This window comes from Sycon ciliatum, chromosome 5 (assembly GCF_964019385.1).
Source record: "Sycon ciliatum chromosome 5, ocSycCili1.1, whole genome shotgun sequence".
Taxonomy (NCBI): domain Eukaryota; kingdom Metazoa; phylum Porifera; class Calcarea; order Leucosolenida; family Sycettidae; genus Sycon; species Sycon ciliatum.
This window is the reverse complement of record NC_088647.1, coordinates 20,933,088-20,960,587: the sequence shown is the minus strand read 5'-3', so window position 1 is coordinate 20,960,587 and position 27,500 is coordinate 20,933,088. Positions and strand designations below refer to the sequence as shown.

The following is a 27,500-nucleotide window of genomic DNA, read 5'->3' as shown; positions in this document are numbered from 1 at the left end:
TGATTTGGGCACCCAGGAGCACGTGACCGCTTCTTCAACCATGTTCGATTGGGAATAAAGGAGGAACGCTGCATCGCAGCCTTTTCGGACCAAAACCAGTCGACTCAGCGTCCAAAAGACTACAACATATGGGCCAATCGCGGTCATCCGTGCTTTTATAAGAACGAAATGGCGCTTTTAGTGACATTTTGCATACAAATCCCCATCTAGTAGGGCGCAGTCACCCAGTTTCGGTGGAAGTGCGCGAGTTCGATTGGGATTCAAGCAGGAAGGGAGCGTCGCAGCTTCCTCGGACCAAGACCATTCGACTCAGCACCCAGAAGACTACAACTGGTGAAAATTTGATTTTAGGGTATACTTCCCCTTTAACTGTGGGTCGCAGCACGGCTGGAAAAATCCTTCCGCTTCCAAGCAGAACTTGAACCTGGTACCCTCGCGGGTATCAAGAGCAAACTAAACGTAAATCCTATAACAGACCTTTGACGTCCATCACCAGAGGCGATGATAGCAATGCTACGGCAGAAGCCATAGCAACTTGTGCTGGGATTGCACCATTCAACAGCTTGCAAGGCTGAAGAATTGACCGTCACAATTCCGCCTGGTCTACACCATACAGCTATTTGAAGTGACTTTTTCTGGCCAGTGAATCCCCATTTTTGGTATTTTTGGTTTTTTATAACATACATTCACATGCATACTGTATGGCAATTGGCATGTACCGCTTATCCTTTCTCAACCTGGCCAGATGCAATTCCAAACAAAAATGCCAAAAACACGATTTCTGACAAAACGTTGAAACAAACACTTCTTTCAGCTAACTACGCGAGACTCATACAGTGCTGATCAATGACATCCGATCGACGGAATTATTATTTGTGCCGTTTGCCATGGCATAGCCCAGTGTTCACAACTCTGGGGCTACACAGTGCGGCCTGGCGTGCCAATGATTAGACTCGCTTGATCGGACTTCATACTGACTCAGTAGTGCACAACCATGCCCGCATCCGCTGGAAAATAATGTATTTTCTTACTCTGGCTACGGCTTGGGCACCGGTATCATACATGTAGATCCTGTTGAGGCTGAGATCAAGTATGTGAAGACAGGTATTGGCAAGCAGTATAGTGCTTCGAGCTTCAAGCACATGTCGTCGTCGATTGCACACACTCTCACCGATAGGCTGTGGGAGAAACATACGCACACATGCAAACAAACACATGCACACACACACACATGCATACACACATATACACACACACACAGAGAAATACATGTTCACACAAATACGTGTTCACACAAACTCACATACTCATACATACATGCACACACATAATATTGTCCTTCCTTCCTTCTTCCACTGCCATGACTGGCTATGTGGCCCCATACGGGGCAGACCAGGAGACGTGTTGTCCACCGGGCGGGGAACGCCATACTCAGCGCGCGCGGGCCGCGCGAACAGCGTTACACTTATGCCTCGCAATGTCCTGCGGCCGACGAAAACTGCGCGCACAATATTGTATACACACATGCACACACATAATATTGTATACACACATGTGCACACACGCACACATAAGTTACACACACACACACACGCACAGAGCAAGGGGGATTGATGTGTGTCCAGCCAGTGCTGTTGTATTGAACAAACCAGGGAACTGAACCTCGAGTTGAGTCTGGTTAGCTGGTCTATACTGATTGCACATGCAGTTTACCTGAACGGCTCTGTCAACACACCGCTGAGGATTCGATCGTCGCAAACCGGGTTTCCGTCCAGGCTGAGGTACCTGGGACGTATGAACAAACTGCACAATCGCAGCCATAGAATATCAACATTAATTTGCACCTTTCCCTCAAACAAATATATATAGAATAAAAAACTTGAACTTGGATGGTAAGCCAATTAAATTATGGTGAAAAAGGAGAAGGACAACATTTTACGAGTTATGACCAACTGTCCACCAACGTAACCAGATCTTATACAGTCAGCGAGTGCGACAAAATGCCACAAAACTGACAAGGAGTACTGGGACATTCGGCGACCTGACACCTTTGTTGGAGCTAGGTGTCAGGTCGCCGAATGTCTCACATGTGTTTTCGTTCACGAAATCTTTCGTTATTTCACTCCACCAGCAGGCTTGTTACGTACTCGTTTTTGGTCGAGGTCTGTCACCCCGAACATTCAGAAAAGACTTTAGTTTGGAACAAATTTTAGTTATTTCGTACCCCTTATAAGAAGCCTCTGGGTCATCCTAATAAAGATATTATTATTATTATTAAGGAATATACAACACAACAGAACAACAAGGACAATCAAGGCTTGTTTGCTGCTACTTTAAGTTTCATGCTTACGCAATCATCAGGCAACAGGAATATAGTTAATTCCGAACGAAAAATTGTACTTATACTGTCCCCTACTGCCCTACACCCGATAAACCCTAGCGGCAGATGCAGCGCCTAACGGTGGGGGTGAGTGGGTAAGTCTCACAACCACTGGCACAAGTGCCGAAAACGACCCCATTAGCTGCATCCATGTACCCCTTGTGCCTGGCCACAAGTTCCCAGTTGACTGTGGGTAGCAGCACGGCTGGAAAAACCGCTCCCAGGCAGGACTTGACTTGAGGGTTTATCGGGTGTTAGCGGCCGTCGTGAGTTCCCTTCGGGAACGGATACGATAATTTACTTTTTTTTTTTTACTACCCTACATGTAGTACCTGCAGTAGTAACCATGGTAACCATGGAGACAGTTTCAGCCAAGTGGATGTGTGCTAAGACAGTAAGACCAGTGCCAGTGGATGTGTGCTAAGAGTAAGACCAGGGAGGCGCACAAACGGGTTTGTACGACTCCCTGAAGACCAGGGAGTCGTACTTTACGACTGAGTGGCTCAGAAGAAACCAACGACCCATTTTCGTGCTTTATTTTTTCCTAATTTTTGTATGACATTTCCATTCATTGTGTTAATTTTGAAGAAGAGGTTTGTGTGACTTCAGAGATACTCAGTGGGGAATTCTGTGTTGCTCCCTACATGGGAGCTAGCGCTTTTCCTGCCGACTTGAATTCTCACCTGACTGTCTCACGACTCGGACTGTCATCTAGAGCATACGAGAAGTCCATCGAACCGTCAACTCGGCAAACCTGCAAGAAAGCACCACTCCCTGCTCAATACACAGTCACGGTTTCAAAAGTTGAGCTTGAGTAGGCTGAGGAAGATTATGCCTGAACTTGAAGAGCACCACCTATAAAGATTGTATAGTGCTCTCTGCTCTACTCTACTCTAGGCGAAAACATCACCAGGGATATAAACTAACGAAGACGCTCCGTTTTCCAGCGCGACAAACACCTCGTGAACACCAGATAGCAGCGTGAGTCAGTGTTGACTCATGGAGGTGTATTTTTTGCCTGTAAAAAGAGAGGCTTTCTGTCAAGCGACCAACGACCATGAGTCATGATACCGTGTGTAGCGCTTGCGTGACATTTGCTCGGCCTGGCCCCCAAAACAATGTTACGTAGACTCATTTTAAAACATTATAATAGACCGATCCCCTTATTATTGTCTGGGTTCGAGCAAGGGGGCAACTCCGCAGTCGCGTGGGATCCTGCTGCACACACGCACCAACCTCACCTCGGCTGTGCGTGACTTCTCGCATGCGAAGTGCAGAGCACGCGAAATCTACACGCAGTGAAAGCCTGTCTACAAAAAATGCCACAAGGACTTTTGATTTGAGCTGTTTTGTTTTTCATACTGGCCAACCCTCCCGTTTTTCCCGGGAAAATCCCGGAAAATCAACACTCCTCCCGGGGTCCCGGGGATTTCAAGCAAACTCCCGGAAAACCAAAGTTTTGTCTGATACAGGATTTTCCTGAAAACTCCATGGTTTCTCTCCGAACGTCCCGGTTTTTAACTTTTTTCAAAGGTATGTACGGTGCTCATTCGCACTTCGAACTGTGCACAGCACTTTAACCTTTTGAGCCCGGGCCCACTGAAAACCTCTGCCACGCAGTAAAAAAATTTAAATTCACTCTATGTGAGCAAACTTGATTTCAAACGATTCTTTCATGTAACCTGAGCACAGAACTGTTTTTGTTTTGGAAATAGAACAAAGATTACAACAGTTATGACCGTTTTCAGAAAGGTAGTTTTACGCGAAATTGGTATTTTGAAATGCATGCACGCGCATGTAACTCCAGTTCAAACTTACGGAGCGACTTGCATTTTTTTACGGTACGCGTACATCCTAGGAGTCCTCTGTGCAGCGGTACAGCTCGACGCCATGCCACGGAAGAAACGCGGGATCGATGTAGTTCCGCACTGGTCACGCGTGTCACAGTGGCACTGGTCATGACGTGTCAGAACGTCACTTAAGGGGACTCAGTACTTCTGCGCGCGCATCGAAATCTGGGCATGATTTTATGCAAAATTTCGCGTTTGAAAACATTTTGTCCGCGGCTGGAGAAAGTTTTTTTGCGAGAAATAGTCGTGTTCAAAAGTTTATTTTGCGAGAATTCAAAGAAACTGCAGTCCTTGAACAGTTTGAACGTTTTGTGTTTTCCATTTGGTTTGCTGGATGTCGGCGATCGATGGAGTTTCGTGTCAAGTACTTGTAGTTATCAATAGGCACGGCCGTTTTCGTGGGCGCTCAGGAACAAAGCGTGTTCAATCTTCTTCAGGTCAAGCTTCTTCAGGTCGTGTAGTTCTAACTTCCAGCTCAGATATGCCCTTTTCTCAGTCTCGCCTGCCAGTGAAGACAAGTAAACCTGCAAGATTGTCCAGAGCCCAGCTACCAGTGATACATGTACCAGTCTCAGAACGCAGGTAAGTGACATGCTTCTCTCAAGTTCAAGTGCATCCACTTGAGTGGCACTTGGAACGATATCTATTTTTTCTTTTCCAGTCGCCAGATAAAAATGTTACTGACGACTGTGAGAGAAAAACTGGTCTTGTACCTGCAGTACCTGGAGATAGTGGAGTCAGAGTGTAGTGTCTGCAAGTAGGGACTTGATCTCTGTGAGTAATGAGTGTGGTCTGGAACAGCCAGTATATATAAACAGCATAGGGACATGCCAGTGAAGTGTTCTATGTGTGGGCAGGAGAATTTGGTCAGACATCTGAGTCTCATGCTGGATGGAGTGGAAAGCATGGATCCTATGAACTCTAAGGCTGCACTGGGTGAGTTCTGACATGTGCCTGTGTTTCTCAGGAGAAGGCTGTGGGTTCAAGGTAGTATGGCTGTGCTTGTATCATTGAACTATGACAGGAATCTGTATAATATTATAAAAATGAATATTGAAATATTGGCAATATGCCTTGTAGAACAACTTGAGCAGAGACAGTCACAGACACGTAATATTATGCATGGTCAAGTTGCCACATTTTCATGAGCTCGGCCTTGACCTAGACTGTAAATGCAGCATAAAATTGTGTTATGCATGTTGTGAAGAACTGCAATATTACCCAGGCAAGGCAAGGCAAGGAATGTCAACTGAAATCATGAATCACAGCAGTACACATTGCAGCACTAGTCAGGCTTCTGTCACAGTCTCAGCAAACAAGCTGGAGTGGGAGTTTCGCTGCACCATGGGTGTTTGTAGAAGTCTACTTCAACAACAACAACAACAACAACGTTATATATCATGCCTACAGGTACAATCATCTGGTGTTGGCATTTGAGAGGAATCAGGGAACTGGCATCCTTGGATTATTGCACGAACCGGGTGGCGATGGGCGTGTGCTAGTCACAACGAGTTCTGCTATTGCAAAACGCATAACACATCATCTAGCATCTGGAAGACCCAACACCAACACCCCTATTTTACACACTGCTCCAGACCGCACAAGTACTCCAGCAGCTGCAGGAGGTGCAGCATCGTCCCCACTTTCTACCACTCGTGATGATGCTGCAGTTATCTGCTCAAACATTCACGTTGTGCTGCACACTGGAGGCGCGAACTCACAATACCAACAGTGGCTGCTAGCCATCGCATCCAGCAGTAACCAAGCAACTCAAGTTGCTCATTGAAAGCGTTATACTTATAATCCGTTGTTTTGTACATTGATATACCCATGCATGTATGTATGTATGTATGTACATTATAGTATTATTATTATTATCAAATTTTTGATAGGGCAATCCCCACAGGCCTAGGCTAAGGCCTTCTTACAGGGTACCCTAGAAAATGTATGTACATACTCACAATATACAACAAAGATGTGAATAACACAATTCAGTTGTGACTGTTGCATGGGGTATTGTCTGGGATTGGTCTATAGCAAATGCTTCTCGCCCTACATAGTCAAAGTGAAGCTTGAATGAAGTCGATACACTCATTTTGTCAACAATGCTGAATCTGACTTTCAAGTTGAATATGCAAAATCCGTCACAAATTTTGTTTCTCACGGAGAAACGAGATGGTGGACATAAAAATCTATTTTTGTAGAGCCTTCCTATGGCCTTGAAGAGCAGATAATGACCATAAAATGGACCATGTTATTGTCTCGATTCTCCACTATTCAAACAAGTCTAAAGATCGGTCTGCTGAAATACGCGTTTTGCCAAATCACATTCTGGGCTACCTTGGCCTCTCACAGTGGTCTGGTCATATGTTGTGGACATTTTCCAAAGGAGACAGTATTGTAGGCCCCTCCATACCCACTTTCAGGATTTTTGAAGCATTACCAACTGGAATTTTACGCCTTTAGTGAGAAATCATTGAATTTTTGCCGAAAAACATAGGTACAATAACACCCCCATAGCTGGGGAACCACATAATAAACCTATCCTTGAAATAGCCCAGACCAGTTCTCTAGGTGTCTGGCCATCTGAAAACACACAGTTCAGATCGATTTACCATAATATTTTTTGCTCCCTCTTCGGGGTTGAGCCCCCTTAAAGACCTGACCATGCAAGATCTGCACTGACAGAGTGACAGGCGGGCGCCGACTGATCAAACTGCACTACAGGGTCGATCTGTGCTGTACGCACAGCTGCAGAGTCGAACGTTTTTTGGCGGGAAAAGCTCTTTTTCACTTGTTTTTGTGCCATCCAGGGATTTTGAGAGAACTCCAGGGATTCTGCATGTCTTGCCAAGGGATTGAGATTGTGGTGGTTGGTCAGTATGGTTTTTGTTTAGATCTTCCTTTTTACGACTTCAGGATGCCTTCTCAGGATCATTGCTACGTTCCTCACTGTCAGAACAGGAGGACGAAGCAAACAAGTCATTTCACTCCTTTCCTCGTGTGGAGCCACAGCGGCCTGGAGCAAGCGGATCCAGGCTATTCCCCGTGAGGAAGGACGTAGTTTTAGGGTCACTCTGAATATTTGAGTTGCAGCGATCATTTCGATCCCGAAGTCGAAATCGTTTTGCCCAGCTCTACAAGGGCAGGATGAGTCCAGGAAACCAAACAGCTGTCCTACGGTACCAGGTTTGCTTTTCGCAAGAGAGTGGAGTCTGGGCGCTCTGCTCCCCATGCTCGCAAAACAGTATTTGCTGAGCCTAGTGCAGTTCGGTCATGGAAGTGCAGCGTCTGCATCACGAGCTCCCCATGCTCGCAAACCAGTATTTTGCTGAGAGGCAACGGCATTTTGAGTTGGAAAGGAACCTGGCTTAGTGCAGTTTGGTCCTGTAATGGAAGTGCAGCATCTGCATCAGGAGTTGGCAGCAAGTAGAGCTCGTGTACAGAGTCTCGTGGAGCAGTTGGACGATGGGGTGAAGAAAGCCGAAAAACAGCTTACGTACAATAACATAAAGAAAGACTCTGAGCCGCTCCAGTTTCTGACTGGTTTGCCTTCAGGTGTTTGGACCGCTCTGTGGAACTTCTTTGAGCTTAGCCGAGAAAATGTACTGCGCCGAGCCAGATCTGCGAAGACGGAAGCTGAGGGACGGCGGATACAGTTGGAGGTGGCCGTAAATCGCCAATGAGCATGTAATGGAGGATCAGCTGCTATTGGCATTGATGTGTCTAAGCCTGGGCCGAATGGAACAGAAGCTGTCATGCGTGGCACAAGTTAATCATCCGTTTCACGTTATATACTATATAGCTAGCTGAGCTGGAAAGATGTCTCGTTCCTCCGTTTGGGCATGATCCCCATTTGGGCGAGATGTTCAGTCATCAATGCCATGTACCGCAAGACATTCTGCATTGTGGATGAAACAGTTCTATTTTGCCATGCACTTAGGGTTCTCGCACCGGCACAACAAGACCCAACAGATCTTTGCGCTCTTATTTTCTCCCATGGTAACATTGCTGATCACAACACCCGGTAGCCAGTCGCAGATGCAACCAAATCAACCAGGTTCTCTTACTCTTTTTTTCCAATACTGAAACCAAAGGTATACCAATATTTGCATCGAATGCAGGATAATTTCAATACTGTCCACTAGTACAACGCATTACCAGACTGGCATATAATCATGATAATATTATCCATTTCGCAATCACTGTCATTGCTTTCTTAGATCTTCAATCATCAATATCGGACCATAAACCGTCTATCATCTTATATTATATCATCATTAGTATCCTGCTACTATCCTCCTCTAACGATGAGCTCGAAGAAAAGAAACAGCGGTCTAGAGGCGTAAACAATATCTGTCAACGGAAGTGTCCTTGCTGTGCTGGTGTGTTTATGCTTCGTGCATAAGTTCGGCCAAGAGCGCATGGTGGTGGCGGGTTGAGGATGTTAAATATACTAGAAAATAGTTCACTCTGAACATGCAGGGGGTATATTCATAGGTTCGAAAGAACCGCACACACACTTTGCTGCAGACAGCGGCAAGCTTTGGCCCTTGTGCTTCGAAGAGGGAGCAATCCACTGCACTACGCTTGCGATTAACAGCAAGCTTCGACTTTTCAAAGGTACGACTCATCATTGGCTCTGGGGTAATGTTCCTGGAACAAATGCCCCATTGCCAACTGAGGGCCAGGGAGCACGCAATCTGCCTTCCTGGGCGAGAAGTGTTCCAGCACAAGAAGCAGCACGAATACATGCTGAAAAAGACCACCAGCCGGCACACAGCGCACTGTTCTTCAAACACCATCCACTCCGTCCATGTGTTTGCACTGTCCTCCTCTAGCTCTTCACGCTCAACAAATACCACGCACTGCTCATCGTTTTTTTTATGCTTCCTCTGGGTTGGCTAGCCCTTCGACTTGACAAAACAGCGATCACCACTGCACTGCTATCGTCATCTCATAGCAGTCGCTTCCACCAGTGGCTTTTCCTGTCTTTGCAAGGTGTCCAAGGATGGCTGCTGTTGTCACTACAGGCAAATCAGAAGTACTTTAGTGGCTGATGTCCAACCAGATCGTTGGAAAATCGATTTTTCCACTTCAGGGCTGCTGATCGCGACTTGGTGACTTGGCAGCACCACGGTAACCTTCATAGAAGATGACTCTGGAAAGGAAAAGACAGACCAGAAAAAGGTTACTATTATCTTCATCACCGATCGCAAGGAGAAAGAAATATGGTCTGCTGTAGCCTAGGCACAAAATAAATCTCACAACACGATTCGCGATTCGAATATTTCAACAACAAAAAAACTCACCTCTGGAGTAACTTCTGTTTGTGGCCCGAGATCATTCCCTCCCGCGCCTTGAAAAAATCCTGCAGCGGCATCACAGTCCATGTCTCTCTCGGAGACTCTGCTCCTACCAGCAGGAGGTTTAGCACCGCTCGAAGCCATCGCAAACTACTTGAACTAAGCAGAAGACATTCCAAAACAAACCTGAAACACACTGTCAAAGATGCTGTCACGTTCAAAAACTAGCTCGATCGCGAGTGAGGTTGCCCCCGTGCTCGAACCCAGTATAATAAGGGGATCGGTCTATTATTATGACATTGTGATACAGGGGCTAGGGGAAGATGTGTTTGAGTACAGTACAGATTCAGACCTGTTCAAAAATGTAGACCTACTCGCATTCATACCCACCCCTACATACCGGTAGTCATTCCACAGTCTACAGATAGCTAAACTACGGTTAGGCTTGCACTGAGTCTGTACTCAGTCTGTACTTGTACACAGACAAAAAGACCGTGGAAAGGAAGAAAACTCGCGCCACACGAAATGTTTGTGGTCCGGTGACTGAGTAGTCTAGTAGAAAGCGGCCTACCGTCGTTGAAGCGTGTGCGGCACGAAAGCTCAGTGCCAGCTCGCCGGCGTTAGAGGGAGCTACTTGGGTGATAAAAATAGCTGTCCGGCATTACTGTAGCGATGAAGTGGTGGGAGATCCTAGCCTTGGAGGAGTTGCTTCCAGTCCTCCACAAACGCCTCCATTCAACGGTCATGGACATTGTAGACATTATCGTCTCGGTTCAAATGCTTGATATTGGCAGCGTCGAGTACGCTCGAATTATCCACGACCAACTGATCCCACACGAACGAGTAACTGAGCTGCTGCGACAACTGATTATCTTGTCGGCTGAGAAGGATGCCATCGCTGGCGATGCTCCCGATGGCGATGGTCCTCCATCTAAGGAATTCACCCAGCTATGTAAAGCAATCCGTGAGGTAGGTGAAACGGAGGTGGCTGAACAGCTGGAAGCGATGATACAACAATGCAAGAAAACTGGAAGCCCTGAGGAATTAGTGAAGTGTCGCTTGCTGAAGTCCAGAGTAGTAGGCTGTCTGGAAGAGTCGATAGAGGAGGTGTGTGAACTGTACCACCAGGTAGCTGAACACGAACGTGTGGCATTGCTGACAGCGGAGGAAAGAAAGCAGAAATGCCTGGAAAAATATAGGGAGTATTTGCAGAACCTGTGCCGACAACGCTGTAGGAGATCCGATATGTCATGTGCTGCTGACGAGTTCCTGCAGGAGGATGCTCGCAAGGCATACATTTCCATGCAAGCATTGAGTCAGAGAGAAGCCTTGCGTGCTGCCAGAGCATACAAACAGAAAGGCAAGGGCAAAGTAACTGAGCTAGAAGAGGCAGCGGACGACCAGAGATCATTTCCATTGGAGAACCCGTCTCAACTTCTCACGGCACCGCAGCAAAACAGAAGAGCAAGGTCGAATGGAGCAAATGCTACTGAAGATTCACCTGGCGAGCGTGCGGGAAAAAGGGAACCATGGAAGACCATGATTATGGCAGATGCTGGTAGAGGCAAGACCATGTTGTGCAGACGGGTGATGGCAGATTTCGTATACAAGGAAAGAGACGATGCTGCCACTGCTGCTGATGATCTACGTGATCAGTTTGACTTTGTCATTCCCATCTGTGTGCAAGACGAAGACAGCCTTTCCACAACAAGTTGGAGTGATTTTCTCGGTTTTGACGAACTCGGGCTGACCGGCATGTTGAAAGAAAAGGAGAGGGAAATCGTACTGGAGCACTTGTCAGCTAACTCTGACCGTGTACTGCTCATCATTGATGGTGTTGATGAGAGCAGTGCAGACGCTTTCCGCTACAACTCAGCCGCACGTGCATTCATGGAGGGCGAGAGGAGCATGCTAATGGGTGCTTCCGCCATCATCACCAGCCGCCCATGCCAACAGGCATACGAGATTGTACCAGACTGCGCCATGCACTATCGACTTGGTGGATTCAGCGAAAAGCAGCTGCAAGAGTTTGTGTGCAGTCGACTAGGAGAGGAAGACGGCATGGCATGCATGTCAGAGCTCAGTCAGCCGGCCTACAAACATTTGAAACAAGCAGTGCAGAGCACGCCACTACTGGCCACACTACTTTGTCAGCAGTACTTTCTCTCTAACAGTGTTCCTGCATGCACTACTCTGTTCTATGTACAGTACCTGTGCTCCGCCATTGCACGACTGGAGAAGAGGCGTGGTGCCACTTTCGGCAAAGTGTCTTTGGCACGAGCAGTCCAGAGTGAGTTCTGCGGAGGACGGCTATTCGAATGCGGCGAGGAGGTAAGCCTATACACTGTCGTTGAGTATCACCTTGAAGAGTTTGTAAGAACTGACAGGCCAAGTGAACGCAATGCTGAGTGTGTGGAGATAGTGCAAGCTCTTTCTGCTTTGAACGGTCTTTGTTTAGAAGGCCTTTGTAAGCGGTCGTTCTCCTTTCCGGCAACTACATTGCCAGAGATTGCTGTGCGCAGGTGTCTAGAGCTTGGCTTACTCCTGCAGAACAGAGATCGGAGGTCATCTTACCGAGGACGAGTCACCATCGCTCTCCCACACATAACAATGCAAGAGTGGTGTGCTGCACGTGCATGTACCTCGGAACTGAATTCAATTAGCAGCGCTAGAGAATGTTTGGGAGACTTTGGCGTGGAGAAGGAGAGGTGGCAGTTCTGGAAGTTCTTTGTCGGCACAGCTAGGAGTGACGTCTTGGATGAGATATTGTCTGGAATGAAGAATTCATCGTCATTCACAGGATCCTTAGCGAAGAGGTTTCGGCTTTTCCTGATGCGATGTGTTATGGAACACCGCCTGTCAACAGGAAAATTAGGCTCAAAATCCACTTCTGTTCCCCCGCAGTCCTTTGCCAAGGAGTCTGTGAATTTATCTGGTATGACCCTTGATGACACAGACATCAAATCTGTGTGTAGTGTATTGGAGATTGTGGACAAAGGAACTGTTGATTCTCTAAATCTGGAAGGCTGCAATTTGAAAGAGCATCACGTAGCAGAACTTGCACCACTTCTTGAAAAGGCTCGTGTTGTGAACATATCTTCCAATCCCCTGAGTGGATTTCCACTGAAGAGCATTTCGGATCAGCTGAAGGTGTCAACAGGCGTGGAGAATCTGCAGCTGAAATCTACTCGTCTTACCAAAGCAGAGCAAGATGGAGCATCCCTGGCAGCGTGCTTCATGCATTCCTCCTTGACAGCAATGACACTGAGACATTGCAAACTAGACAATGTGTGTTTGGCGTCATTAGCTGAGAACATTTCCTTGTGTTCAAACCTCGAAACATTGTCACTGGGAGAGAGTTCTTTGGGGTACGGGTGCGGGACAGATCTAGCACGGCTCATGACCCATTTGCCCAATCTGCAGACTCTTATTTTGGATGAGATTGGCCTTGGTGATGATGACCTTGGAAAGGTTTTGTCAGCGCTTAGCGTCCATCGTTCAATAGCCGAATGCGACTTTACCGACAATCAGCTCAGCGACACAATTGATCGTCATCTGCTTAGCTTCTTTCGCAGTCGACGCTCTCAGGAACGGGCATATTGTGCTTCAATCGCTCCTGCTACTCCATCTTCACAACCAACCCAGTGTGAAATCCTGCTAAACGGAAATCCTGGGGTTACACTAGATCTACTTGAAAAGCTTGCTCAGTCTGGAGTCTGTGGTAATGATGCCGTGCACTTCAGGTGCTGGTCTGTCACATCCGTCTCCGTCATCCGTAAAAGCGTGCCAACCCTGGTCAACAAGCACGGTGGCATTCTAGTCGGCTTTGTACCAGAAGAATCCATGGCTGAGATGGGAGAATTCCTTGTGACCGACTCTACCCTGAAAGAATTGGACCTGTCTTACAACCAGCTCAACGACATTGGCGTCCATTGCATGGTGATGCATGGGCCCAGCCAATATCAGTATATCCGTTACCTGTGCCTTTCTTGTAATAACATACACCTGAGTGGAGCTGCTGTTCTTGTTGACGCCTTCAGAAACTCAGAACTGCTAGTATTAAGATTGAATAGGAATCCTCTCTTCCAAGATGCTGACACCACGTCAACCGACTATGCTCTCTTCTTCTCTAGCCTGGCAGAGCTCAAGCATATAAAATGCATCTCGCTGGGGAGGACAGGGGCTGATATGAGCATCGCTGCGAAGCTTTTCGACACTCTGCGACCACTGTCGATAGTCTTTCTCAACCTGGGGGAAAACCAGCTTGGAGATGATGTCACCACACTGCTAGTATCCCTGCAAGAGTGCAACCACTCCATGGAGATTATAGATCTGGAGAAGAACAGCATCACTGACAGTGGAGTGAGCGTTCTGACCAGCTGTCCAGCCGTCATGGATATGGAACGAGTGCTTCTCTCAGGCAACCCCATCGCAGAGCAAGCAGTGCCAAGGCCACTGCTATTGGCCAAACACCGCTATAACTATCAGTTTTTTGTAGACATTGCAGCAGAGTATGACTACTGATTCTGCAACTGGTCGTCCAGGGACAGAGCTTACTGAGTGTGGTGCAGCATGTCCCCTCAGTCTCTGGCCGGCTATGAACAGAATGTACAATCATGTACGATCATGCACATGTACACAAACAATGACAATGCTGTACCTAGCTGCCAGGTGAAGGAGTCCCTTGCAATTAGATTAGGATAGGATTGTGAAGAAGTAGTAGCCGTTGCAACTAAGGCAACCACTGCAGTTGTGGTAGTGTTGCAAAAGAAGGATCCACGAGCGGGATTCGAACCCAGCACCCCTGTCTTTCCGGGACAGTGCCCTACCGATTAGGCTACCGGGGATCACACACACTCATGGGTCCTTCTTGCTACACTGCTCCCCCGCCCCAACAGGCTGTGTCCTCACGCCGTACCTAGCTCGCGGGGGGTACGATGGGTCGTGGGTTCGAGCCATTGCCAGGCGCCAATGTTGCAAAAGAAGGATCCACGAGCGGGATTCGAACCCAGCACCCCTGTCTTTCCGGGACAGTGCCCTACCGATTAGGCTACCGGGGATCACACACACTCATGGGTCCTTCTTGCTACAGTAGCTATGGTAGCCATGGTAGCTATGGCAATCATTGCAGCTATGGCAACCATTGTCTCTATAGCCATGGCAGCTAGAATCTCCGTTGTGCCTGCTCAATCTGTGCGAAAGTTACTAATTACTGTACGCGTTTTGGATCATGACCTGTGCTTGTGCTGCCTTTTATACTTCCAGGTCTACAGACAAAATAGACAGTTTGCAAGTGAACATTTAGATCATTGTTTTCAACTTACTGAGCCTCTTCATACCTACATAATATATACTTGTTGTTGTATGACTTGTATTATCTTGCTGTATGTGAGGGCTGGTGTGATCGGTCATGGCCTTTTACTCTCAGTCTCTCAATCAATCAAACAAGTTCCTGTCCTTGAATGATTTTATTTTTTTAATATTTATTCTTTGAACCGTCAATTGAGATTTTCCTGCGCCCGATAACATCCATAATGAGCTGATCAGGCCATGCCAGCTCCCTGTACATATAATTTTGAATAATGTTACAGAGCAAAGCACAGCTGAGCTTTCTCTAGATTGAGGCATTTGGTGTAAGGTTAGGATGAACCCAGGCTAGTTAGGTTTGCTACTTTTCTTGTGGTTCTTTCATTGGTTCACACCGGGCGCCTGTGCTGTTCAATTCTATGAATCTGTGTTGGCATGAGTGGGTGGCTGGGCTGGTTGCAACCACATAATAAACCATGTCAAACAATTTTTTTGGAGGTAAAAAAGTTATCAACAGAATAAAGAGAGTGACTCGGTTGCGCACTCAGTCCAGTACAAATACCAGAAGTAAACTATGTACTCGTAAATTCACAAAAAAAGAAGAGATAAAAAGAATTGTGGTGGCGAAGCCCTGCATCTCTCAGTCGACCAAAATGGTTTCAACATACAGTTATGTACAGTAAAAGCTGTAAGGCGACCACTCAGATATGGCGGCCACTCGACCATGGCGACCACTTGTCCTTGTCACGGACGCGTTCACGTTCAAAACACGTCGGATAAGGCGACCACTTGCTCAACGCGACCGACGACCACCCACCCGCGACCGCGTTGCACAGTGCTAGTCATGTAAATGTACGCATTGCATGGTGCACCAGGCATGGTAGATCTACACATCAGTGTTACAGGAAGTGTAGATGTACATGGTGCATGCACGACGTTTGACAGGTCTGAGGACCCCAGGCAAATGATTCGTGCTGGAGTAGCATGTTGTGTGCACTGTGATGCACGGATCAAAATAATGTATCACATGTGGATATGGTCACGTGACCCACTGAACCTGGATAAGAAGACCACCTGGCCGCGGCGACCACTTTTTCTCGTCCCTTGAGGGGTCGCCTTAGACAGGTTTCACTGTACATCAATTTGCTGAAAGCTACGCCATACAGTGTCTACCAACTACTTCAAAAGTATACATTGTCTAAATATCTCTGATTGACACAGTGGTGTGTGTATACTGTTACTGGACCATACACGAGGTGGATGCAGGTGGGGGGTGTGGGGGGGGGGCAGCCCCCCCCCCCCCTACCCCTTTGGCCAGAACCCTGAGCATCGAATCCTGCTTCCGAGTCCAAGGACCTTATGGAGCAGCAACATCTTCAGATTTTCTAAAAGCTTCTAACACTTTGCTAAATTGTGCACTGTAATATTATAAGGTACACAGCTGCTCACTGGCCATCACAACTTTGCCACCTCAATCCGAATTTTCACTAATTAAATTATTCCATGCTATGGCCAAGATATGACTGATCTCTTGTGAATAGTCTAATTGCTTAGGGAATAGACGAGGCTCATAGCAAAAGTTTATGACTGTGGACTATCCGCTGAATATTAGTGCAGAAAAATAATTTTCAAATACATACACGTTTACTACACTGTCGCGTTCACCACCGTGATTTTCTTTCGGTGTCCAAGCATAAAATAGATTAGATATCTAATTGTAGACTTTCACCTAATTGAGATATCATGAAAAAGACGAAACTCTGCACAAAACTCTGCACAGCATTTCTGTGATGAGAACACATCTGGTAGCTTTGTTCCGTTCGTGCACCAGATGCCACTATACATCGCCAGGTTTACAACATGGAGAGAGAGAGAGAGAGAGAGAGAGAGAGAGAGAGAGAGAGAGAGAGAGAGAGAGAGAGAGAGAGAGAAATTGGAGCAGAAGTGGAGTCAGAGAGAAAAATCTTGTTTGCAAGTCTGGGTTTCATGTTGTTTTCCCATTCTCAGGCAACAGGGTGGTCTAAAACAAACAGCCTGAGCCTAAGAGAGCGGCAACATTGACCTATCTTTTTCCTATACGTTTGCGAATCTGGTGCCAAGTTTTTCTCTACGTTGCGGTGGCGGAATCAGCACTCAGAGCATTGGCTGCTTCCCTCTCTCTCTCTTCCTTCAAACGCTTCTTACGTTCGACTGGGTTGATATCAATGAGCATCCGCTGCATCTTCAGCCTCGCAACTTCAAAATCCGTGGATGGCGGGCGAGACTCATGTGCCTCATCAGCCTAGAGAGAAATAGCACACAAATATGTACTCACACACAGGCACACAGACACACACACACACACACACACATACACACACACACACACATGTGCACTCACAGGCACACACACACACATACACACAGGCACACACACACACACACACACACACACACACACACACACACACACACATACACATACACATACACACATACATACACACACACACAAACACACAAACACACACACACACACACATACACACATACACACAAACACACAAGAATACAATCATACATTTCTGCTATGGACTCTGCACAGTATTGGGCAGAGTAATCTTGTTTGTTCGTTTGTTAAATTTTGTTTGTGTTTATTCAACTTTGGCATACAATGACTACACACCAGTGTTGGACACTGTATCTTCTCGCATTAAATGGGAGCTGGTCCCTAACATCAACATGAATATTAGAAGGAAAGAAGCAAAGAAGGATTGGAAGGGAAAGGCGGAGGTGATAAGAAACGACAAAACGGAATCTCTAAGAAAACATAAAAGCTCAGTAACCGACTGGAACTGGTCAGACGTATGAAGGGATAGGCTGTGAGTTTGGCCAGGCTTGCCAGATCGACTGCTTGATATGGAAAAGTTAAGCACAAGCAACAATGGGCAGGCGTATATTTGACTCTTGGGGAAGCTAGAGTTGCACGCAAACTTCCAGTACCATATAGTATGATAGGGACCGGCAGTTTGTTCTTGTTATTACCTGACAGATCTGACCTATCCTCATCACTGTTTCGTATTCCGAATTGTTGATAAGACCTGGCCATGCCGTGGTTCTCTGAACAGGGGCGGAAGCGTTGCTCACTTGCTTGTGCCATCGCTTACACAAGTGAGGTGTGCACGGCGCATACATGTGGGCACACTATGCACACACCGAGTCAATAACTTTCTACTGGGTTGGACTTCACGTCGAACTTCGTAAAAATTTGACCGCAATTTTGACTGATGGGGCTGGTGGTGTTTCTAGGGATTCGGAAAACTCGGCCTCCGCCCGAGTTTCACGCGAACCATGAATTTTTTTACTGTAAAACCAATTTCTTCCATTAAAACCTCAAAACTACCCAACTTCGGCAGAGTTCAAATTTTCGGTGTGGTTTACAAGTTCCGGAGTTACAGAAAATGAATGCAACGCCAACGGCAATGTCAGAATTGACAGTACATCATTAGAGTGGTGGCAGTCAAGACACATTCTCTCCTTGGTACCGCATTGATTAAAGTTATTTTCCATTAAAAAAGAAATTGCACGGGTTTGCGTACAGGGTGGGTCAAGAACCTCTTTTCCGCTTCCATGGGACGCCACCATGTACCACCCCAAGATCAGGCGTCAGCTGCGGCTCCTGAACGGTGGGGAGGATAGATCAGACCCACCAGCCAGAGGCCAAATGCCGAAATCCCATTCGCTACATCCATGTTTTCTATAGTAGAGTTCAAATACCGGAGCGTGTTCTGTCGACGTTTTGACTGTTGAGTCCGGTACCAAGATGCTCAGAAAAATATCAGAAATGCAGCAAACAGTCAACTTGGCTAATAACGACTGCGGATATAACAACAATTCGCGAATAACGACAGAATGTCCATGCGCAGAGCAAAGTCAATTCTACCTGTAAGGTGTAATGAGACTTGGGGTATAACGACACTTCGGGAATAAGGACACTTTTATGATGCCCGGCCGAGTGTCGTTATACGCAAAGTCGACTGTATTTTTTCAGCAAGTACATGGAACTTTTAGAGTGACTGTCATGGAAGTGATTATCGGATTGTAAACCTAGCTTTATACTCCGCCGGTGTGCCGTACCTCGTCACTGCTCAAATTCGGACAGATGTACTTGGGCCAGCACTGCAGGTTCATGAGGCCCTGTCGCGGTGCCGTACGCTCCTGACACGCTACCTTCTGGTATTGGAGAACGGCAAAGAATCGGTCCACGATTTCCATCGTCATCGCAGCATTCTCTGTTGAGCACGTGCACGCATCAGTGCAGAAACAAACCCAAATATGCGCGCGCACACACACACACACACGGACACACACACACACACACACACACACACAAACACACACACAAACACACACACAACCATACAGAGTGATCCAAATTTTCCGTAAGTAAAATTCCACGGATTGATATCCGACCACCAACACGTCACCATTGTATGCATTGCCATAGAAACATTATAATTACTGCTCTTCAGGGAACTTTGGCAACAAAGAAGAGAAGAACTGCTAACAAAGGAGTAAAGAAATACAATGGTGATTGACAAGGTGGCAAGTAAGTCCTTATAACCGGCACTTTGGCGGTCAGAGCATTGACAAAGATAGCACTTGAAAAAATAGCGCTAGTGGCGCCAACAGCATATTTGGTGGTCAGAGCATAGACCAAATAGCACTTTAAAAGATAGCGCTAGTGGCGCTAACTACACAGTGAGACGATGCCTAAGTGCAGTCTGCAACATGGCACCTACTCTCACTTCTCGATTCAAGCGCGTGCGCGCAACAAATCTCACCTTGCTGTGCTGGAGGCAGTGTACATTGCCAAGCTGAAGCCTGAACTGTGCGTGCAAAAGAAGTATGTGCGAAAGTTGTCACTGTTTTGACATTTTAGTACCGTGGTCCCCACTGTTGTTTGAAACTAGTAATATTCATTGTCTCACTGTGTAGTTAGCGCTACTAGCGCTATCTTTTAAAGTGCTATTTAGTCTATGCTCTGACCGCCAAATATGCTGTTGGCGCCACTAGCGCTATTTTTTCAAGTGCTATCTGTGTCAATGCCAAAGTAATATAAAGTAAAAGTATATAAGGACTTACTTGTTACATTGTTAATCACCGTTGTCCTTGACTTGAAGGGTAATGGAACGAAAGGCCTAGTCGAAATTATTTGGCTTCTGTGCTTCGTGTGCTGATATTATTACTTTATTATGGCGATCAGCAGAATCAGCGAAGCGGACACAGGACGTAGTAATGAACAAAAATAAAAGATGGATAATGAAGTTTCCTAACAAGTTTTCTAGAGACATTCATCAGGGAAATACGTCTCAAAAATGAAATCTAGCAAAAAACAACATTATCATTACTGCTCTTCAGGGAACTTTGGCAACAAAGGAGAGAAGAACTGTTAATAAATGAGTAAAGAAATCACTGACGTTGATGCTGCTATCAGTGACTGCTGCGGACCCATATTTGCGAGTTTGAGGAAGGGGAAGTTTGGATAGGCATGTAACGGAATCACAGCCATTCCGTTCCCCGGGACGCAGGACACAAAGGACAAGACTGGTTTGTTACATTATGTTATATTTACAAGACGGAAAAGCAAACTGCTCTGACAGAGACGAACAAGAAGACTGACAAAAGGACTCTCGACTACAACATCGCGCATGCTCATATCACACATGCACGCGACTAGACGAGACAGTTTGGGGAATGCCATCACACAGAAAAACAACACATCATTTCACAACAGGCATGTCATCACCGGAACTCAAACCAGGGACTTTCCCTCTCCAGGCTAACAGCATTCTAAGTACACACGTGCATACTAGAGTAACTAGTGCTACAGTGCTGCTCAAAGAAATGCGATCACACGAGACAAGAGCACGTCCCGTGCCGTGCAACCCAAGACCCCAACACAACACTGGGATGACAGGCGCGTAGCTCCGTCGTTGGAGGTGGTCCGGCCGGAGGGAGGGGGTCCGGGGGCTCTCGCCTGGGAACATTTTGAAATTAGGGTGCAAAATCCTGCATTCTGGGCCTTTGGGCATTGTGTTAAAAAAAAGTGGTCCGGCCGGACCGGCTGCTACGCCCCTGGATGAGAACCGGTGCAGAGCGCGTGAGAACGTTACTCAAGCGATTGCAATTCAGCGAGCAGGACTGAGGTAAACAAAGCTACTTCTGAGGACGGCAGTAGTAACGCTAATACCGTAGTGTAGTAATGTTAGTAGCGTATTTTACGTAGTGTAAGACGCACCTTAAACAACAGGAATTCACCCAGAAAATGTCGGTGCTGCTTATACTACGATGATCAAATTAATGTTGGTTAATGGGGTAGACATCTGTATTTCATGAAAAAAAATGGGGGTGCGGTTTATAGTTTATACTCGTACTCCAGTGCGGCTTTATACTCCGGAAAATGGGTATGGTTTATACTCCAGTGCGGCTTATACACCGAAAAATACTTTAGCCATTTTGGCATTGATAATTTAACTGCGACGAGTACTTGTACTGGCAATATTTTAGAGTTTCCTCACTTAGAGCCATGTAAAGGGACTTTCCCTGGTGAGTAGGTCTGAAAGGTATCTACCGCTGGCAGCAGTATTTCAGTTTTGTACGGGGAACTTTCATGTACATGTATGAAACAAATGGCTTAGAGAAGATACTGTCGCTTGTTGTCTTCACGAATAGGAGCAGAGCATTGCGCAATACAATCATGCTCAGTTCATGGTGATATTGTAGAGCTACAAGTAACCGACTATGATGACCTCACCATTACATCATTGTGACATAAGCATGACATCACCGCACCCTTACGGGTGAGGTCCAGAGACGCCAGTGTCAGGTTGCCCATGCACCACTGTTTGCTTATGCAAACATCATGGCCTGACCATTACATCACCATTACATTATCATGACGCATAGCATGACGTCACCGCACCCTTACCGGGGAGGTCTAGAGATACCAGCGTCAGGTTGCCCATGCACCACTGCTTGCCATCTTGCGCAGCCACGTCGTACAGCAGTGCGTTATACGGCTCGCCATCCTCGCCTGACTGCAGGACAGAAGCAGAAACGATCTGAGCCCTGCTGCGATAATGATGTAAAGGGCTGGTCACTTTTAAAGCGCGAATGATATCCTAGTTGTCACAAGGCATTAAGGGGGGGGGGGGGGGTAATGAAGCATGAAGCAATGTGGTGAAGGTCTGTTTCGAGTCGGAAAGTGACAGAAATTGCCAGCTTACATCTATTTGAGGCAAGCAGGCCACGGCCTAGATCGCTCCACTGCGTAATGCATCGTGCACGGATCACGTTAACTTTTAAACCCAGGGCCAAAGCGCACCTCCGCCACACTATGTAGAGGCGTCGGTTTCAAATAGGACATAGATTGCAAACCGGAACGGACTCAATATTCACTTTCTCTCTTGGTATTTTGATTAGAAAACATATGTCACAGTGAGACTACGATGTGTTATACTCCGAGCCAAAATTTCATGGCTCTGCGATGACCAGAAGCGCCATACCAAGCAGGTGAGTTATGGACGTGTTGCTTCGCACTGCGACTTGAGTTTTACGACTTTCGAAAAATCAACTTCTTGTCGCAAGTAAACAGCGGCTTGCCTCTCGCCAATAAAGCACCGCATACCAATCAAAACTAATGGAAGCACACACAAGGCTTACTGTTACTCTGTACTGGCCGTCGTGGAGCAATAGCAATTACCTAATTTCAGACCCAGAGTGAATTTGACGTGCACCCTAAAACCTGTCCGGTTTGGAGCCACCTCTGATTTGAAGCGAAAAAATGGGCAACTTGGAGGCAATGGGTCAACACAAAGGAGTGGCTCAGTTCGATTGACTCTGGCCTCAGAGCAAACTTCAACATGCCAGTTTCCTTCCACAAACATATTTCAAGTGAACAATCAACGCTGATGATCGGTTTGGGTCTATACAAATTTGGCTGTCAAGCCGTTCTGGTATCGAACCGTCGCCTCTACCATGCAATAATCTTGTGTCATCTTCTGAGTGCAATGCCTTGGAGTTTCCGTGGCATTCAGAACCATGGGAAGATCTCCCAAACAATGAGAAGAGGGAAACAAAGAGAAAAACAGCTTAATCCCCCACAAACAAAACTGCAAAAAACGGAGGCCATAGGCTGCCCACTACAATGCAGCGCGTGCTCATATGCACATGCATATGGCTAGATGAAGGTAGTTTGAGAACTGTCATCACAATGAACAACACAATAAATAGTACAGGGCAATTGCACTACACGATGCAATGCATATCGACATGTACGAGATTCCTGTTCAACTTGGTTCACAAAACCCAAAGCAAACAATAACAAGAGTGCGTTTGCATACCTTTCTTCCCTCCTTGCCGCTGAGCGAAACACCACTCTCGCTCATACTGGACTTCATTCTTGTCTTCTGAAGGCGAGATTGGTCACCCGCGGCATACAAACAATGGCAGAAAAACTTGTCAAGGCGACCACTCTGGTATGGCAACCACCTACTCCTTCTTTTTCTCAGCTTTCCCCTCCATAGCTGGTTAAAAACACCGACATCACATGTTAATCGGCATTGCTTCATTGTGATTGTGGAATAATAATTAGAACATCTTGGATGACGGCTACACCGTAGCTCAGTGCTTAGAGCATCGCTGGCCTCGAGTGAAGGTCCTCGGTTCGAATTCTGGGGGTGACAATCATTTTTTTCTTCAGATTTTTCCCTTTTCCATTCCCTCAGCCAGTGAATATGGAATAACAATACCATACTTGTAAAAATGACGGCTTTGAGCAGCAAAGCCAAGTTAGCCCACGCATGCACGTGTTTTGTCACGGTTCGTCACGCGGCACATGAATAAAAAATAATTTTTCCGAAAATGGAGGATGAAAAAATAAATCTTGCGTGGCCGCTTTGCCCTGCCTCGTGTCAGCAAAGCAACTTCCTTGTCAACAATTTCTGTCATCCAGTTAGCCAAAGTGACTCAAGGTTGTGTTTTCTCGATCATCAACCCAGTCATTCTGGGTAAAACTATTCCTGATAGCTGTGCAGGCCAGCACAAGAACCAGTACGCTGCACTAAACAAGGTGCTTATGTTCGTGTGCTTGATGGTCAATGGAATGAGGTCAACTGAAAGCAACGGTTCCGCAGGTCATCGACAACCTCAGCAAGGTGGTCGGCCCAGCAACAGTGGTGACGGTACTTGGCATAGAAGTCGACAGCGAGGACCAGGTGATGCGGCTACCTGACAAGAAGTTATTTGCCTTTCTAGCGGCTTTGAGTGAGTAGTCCACGCGCACTAGCTACACAACGCGGGAACTGCTGTCGCTGATCGGAACCTTGTCCTTGCCGCAAAGGTGGTTCCTCCTGGCAGGACCTTCATCCGTCAACTCCTGTATCTTAGCTGGACAACTCTCTCAGTCTCTTCAGTCAGTAGTCAACATCAACACAAAAGCTCACTTGGACATCGAATGGTCACGCTCCCTTGCCGCAAACTGGAATGGCCAATCCTTCTTCTACGATGTCGAGTGTTCAAAGTCCCCTGACCTTGAGCTATTCACGGATGCCTCTGATGTTGGCTTCTGCGGTTTCTATCAAGGACAATCGTTTTTGGGGCAATGGGCCGCTGAGATGCAGCATGAACCTATTGTGATTACTCGCTTCCGAGAACTGGCTTCCACAGCCAACCAATGCCTGGTGCCAACTCCTCCGCTGAACTCGCCGCTCTGATTGCTGCCAGCAATGATCTCATGAGCGACTCAGACCTTTTAAGCCCGGTATTTGCGCACACATAATCTGATGTACCCAGTTTCGGCTATGGCCGAGTTCCGGTCCCTGACCACTACTGCCGGCAGCTCACGGCCAGTGTTTGTGTTCGTCGACGGCGGCTACTTCTCCCGAGTTTTCTCGACTAGGATCCTCAACTGCAACCGGGTGAGCTCCCATTCTGTGCGCATTGGCGGGGCCACACTCATGGCTCACCGGAGTACAAGTGTCTGTGAAGCAGCCATATGCCGTGCAGGCTGCTGGCGAAGTGCAGCATCCGATCACTATGTCAGGCGTGCAGCCGGTATACCCTCTGTGCAATGGCTAGCAGCAAAGACTGGCACAGCCCACGCCCATGTGGTGTTGAGAACAGAAGTGAGGTACATTTGTAGTGTTGTACAGTGTTGTGCCGTCCGCTTGTTGTGCAGTCCTTGTGCCGGTGTGGCTCTGTGGGTATCACTTAGGGGTTTGCCATGGTTACTTGCAGGAAGTTATGCTAATGAGCGATGCCGTGAGAAATGCTTGGTCGTAAACACTGGTTTTTGGGAGGGTCAAATGCATTTGCCTCTCAGTGTTGTGCTGTACTGTCTCAGTGTTGTGACACCTGTATGTTGTTGTGTGGTTGACCCGCCGGTTTGAGGCATGGGTGGTCAACTGTGTATGTTGTATCGGTGTGTTCCCGTTTGAAGTTGCCGGGCCACCATGTGGTTGACCCGCCGGTTTGAGGCATGGGTGGTCAACTGTGTCTATTGTATCGGTGTGTTCCCGTTTGAAGTTGCCGGGCCACCATGTGGTTGACCCGCCGAAAATGGAGGCATGGGTGGTCAACTGTGTCTGTTGTATCGGTGTGTTCCCGTTTGAAGTTGCCGGGCCACCATGTGGTTGACCCGCCGAAAATGGAGGCATGGGTGGTCAACTGTGTCTATTGTATCGGTGTGTTCCTGTTTGAAGTTGCCGGGCCACCATGTGGTTGACCCGCCGAAAATGGAGGCATGGGTGGTCAACTGTGTCTGTTGTATCGGTGTGTTCCCGTTTGAAGTTGCCGGGCCACCATGTGGTTGACCCGCCGAAAATGGAGGCATGGGTGGTCAACCGTGTATGTGTATCATTGAAGTTGCAATACGTACATTGCTGTGACTCGCCCGATTGCTGTTGCCGGGCACCTACGCATTTATTTGCCTACTTGTGAAGAGATATCTCTTCTGGTTTATTGCATAATTCTTGGCTCAATGTTATCCACGGTGTCGCTCGATGCAAAGTCTCGTAAATATTTATCAGACAAAATTGAAAAAAAACTATGGCAAACCCCACTTCCTTGTGTTCTATCTGCTTGGTGTACATGTGTCCACGTTTTGTACGTTTGGCACGCATGTGCGTGCGTGTATATGTGAGAGCGTGTCTGGATAAATGTGCATATTGATGTTTTGGTTGTTTTATGTTTTATTGTGTGTATGCGTGCATGCATGTGGGTTAAGGGATGTTAAGGGATGCTACTTCCAGCAAACGACATTGGATACGGAGGCCACCTGTCTACGGGACAACATTTGAAGGTCCATCCTACGTTGTAGAGCGGTCGGGGTGGTCAGGTCTCATGGTGAACTCTTTCTGTGGCTTTCATACACATGTACAAGTGCTTAGAGTTGTCTAACTTGTCCGAAGTTGCCCTTGTCATATGGTACCAGGTCTTGCTCCGCAATGAGCCACGCAAACGTACACAAACACTGCATTTTACGGAGTATAAGCTGCACATAGATTCTTTTGCCACGATACACAGACATCCACCATGTTTATCACGGTGAATTTGACCATCATAAGGCCGATAATCGCACTGACGTTTTTCGGGGTGAATTATTGGTGTTAAACATGCGGTTCATACTCCGCAAAATACGGTACTTGTGCCTGAGTGACACTTGCCCAGGAACTAGCATACCCACATGCATACCCACATCTCAATCTCAAATCCTCCCTATTATCGTTTGCAAAGCCAGTGCTTCTCCCTTGGATGCGCATGTTCTTTTCTCCTATGTATCGGTGTACATGAAGCACGATGACCTTTGGTCGGAGGTGTTACTTTTGCCCGGCCCCCACTTCCATTGAATATGCCACCGCCCCCGCTGTGCAGCATCTGATGGCTCTGTGGTATTCAGAAGAAAAAAATACTCCTAAGGCCAAACTAAAGAAGGTGTGTGGTTCGACTAACATGGACATTTTTTTTACGGGCGGGCGGGCGGATTTTTTTTTTAAATATATTTTTTAGTACATGTAAATACACTGTACTGCCTTTAGACACCCAGTACATCGGCATTATTACGCAGTGTTATGCCATACATGTTGTATAAAGGGATCACTGGCTAATACTTTGAAACATTGTGCAGCTCTGGAACGAGAAGAGAATAACTTCAAGCGGTGACTCTGACTGTCCAAATCATCAAGCAAATGAAGAACGATGCGAGTTGAAAGTAAGTATTAGTTCGGGAACTACTTCGAAGTACAAATTGTACAATGTACCGGTACATGTATTGCTAGTTTGGTGTCGGCGTGCACGAATACATGGGCTTTTCCATCGACGCTCCCTGTGCTTGCACACATGGAGCAGCAACTTACCGGTACAGGTGAAATATCGTTCCCAATACACGAGGAAAGTGCACTATGATCTCGTCTGTCCTTCATCCCAAAACAGAAGGCCGTCCTTAATCTGGAACGAGGCGATCACTCTCAACCGGACGGTCACTTTTAATAAGTCTCGCCAGTCTGCCGGTGGTATCGAGTAGACTCTACAAGGCAGCAGTCGTACCACTCACTGCACTGCACTGCAGTACAACTACAAGTCAAGTCCAAAAGGAGCCGCCTGCGTCTGCAGACTCAC

The 27,500-nt window shown here is 46.9% G+C and overlaps 2 protein-coding genes across 6 annotated transcripts in view; one reads left to right on the top strand and one right to left on the bottom strand.

The window, feature by feature from the left end:
• The window catches only part of LOC135817997 (leucine-rich repeat-containing protein 71-like), an 85,603-nt gene that overhangs the window by 6,943 nt on the left and 51,160 nt on the right, over positions 1-27,500 (bottom strand). Inside the window, exons 16-19 of one of the 5 annotated variants that reach the window (XM_065331304.1) lie at positions 18,960-19,114; positions 17,028-17,124; positions 1,714-1,803; positions 1,032-1,178 (exon numbers count right to left, since the gene is read on the bottom strand). In XM_065331304.1, coding sequence (XP_065187376.1) covers positions 1,727-1,803; positions 17,028-17,124; positions 18,960-19,114 — 329 coding nt within the window. In that variant the 3' untranslated portion in view covers positions 1,032-1,178; positions 1,714-1,726. Of the gene's footprint in view, positions 1-1,031; positions 1,179-1,713; positions 1,804-16,318; positions 17,125-18,959; positions 19,115-21,813; positions 21,947-23,227; positions 23,315-27,500 lie in introns of those variants that run through there. The other 4 variants (XM_065331309.1, XM_065331305.1, XM_065331308.1 and 1 more) reach the window with 4 other exon arrangements.
• On the top strand, positions 10,056-15,267 carry LOC135817996 (uncharacterized). The gene has a single exon (XM_065331301.1). The coding sequence runs from the start codon at positions 10,209-10,211 to the stop codon at positions 14,058-14,060; it is 3,852 nt and encodes a 1,283-aa protein (XP_065187373.1). The 5' UTR covers positions 10,056-10,208; the 3' UTR covers positions 14,061-15,267.

Excerpts from the sequence above, each read along its gene's own strand:
- LOC135817996 (XM_065331301.1), top strand. The coding sequence starts at position 10,209 with ATGAAGTGGTGGGAGATCCTAGCCTTGGAGGAGTTGCTTCCAGTCCTC.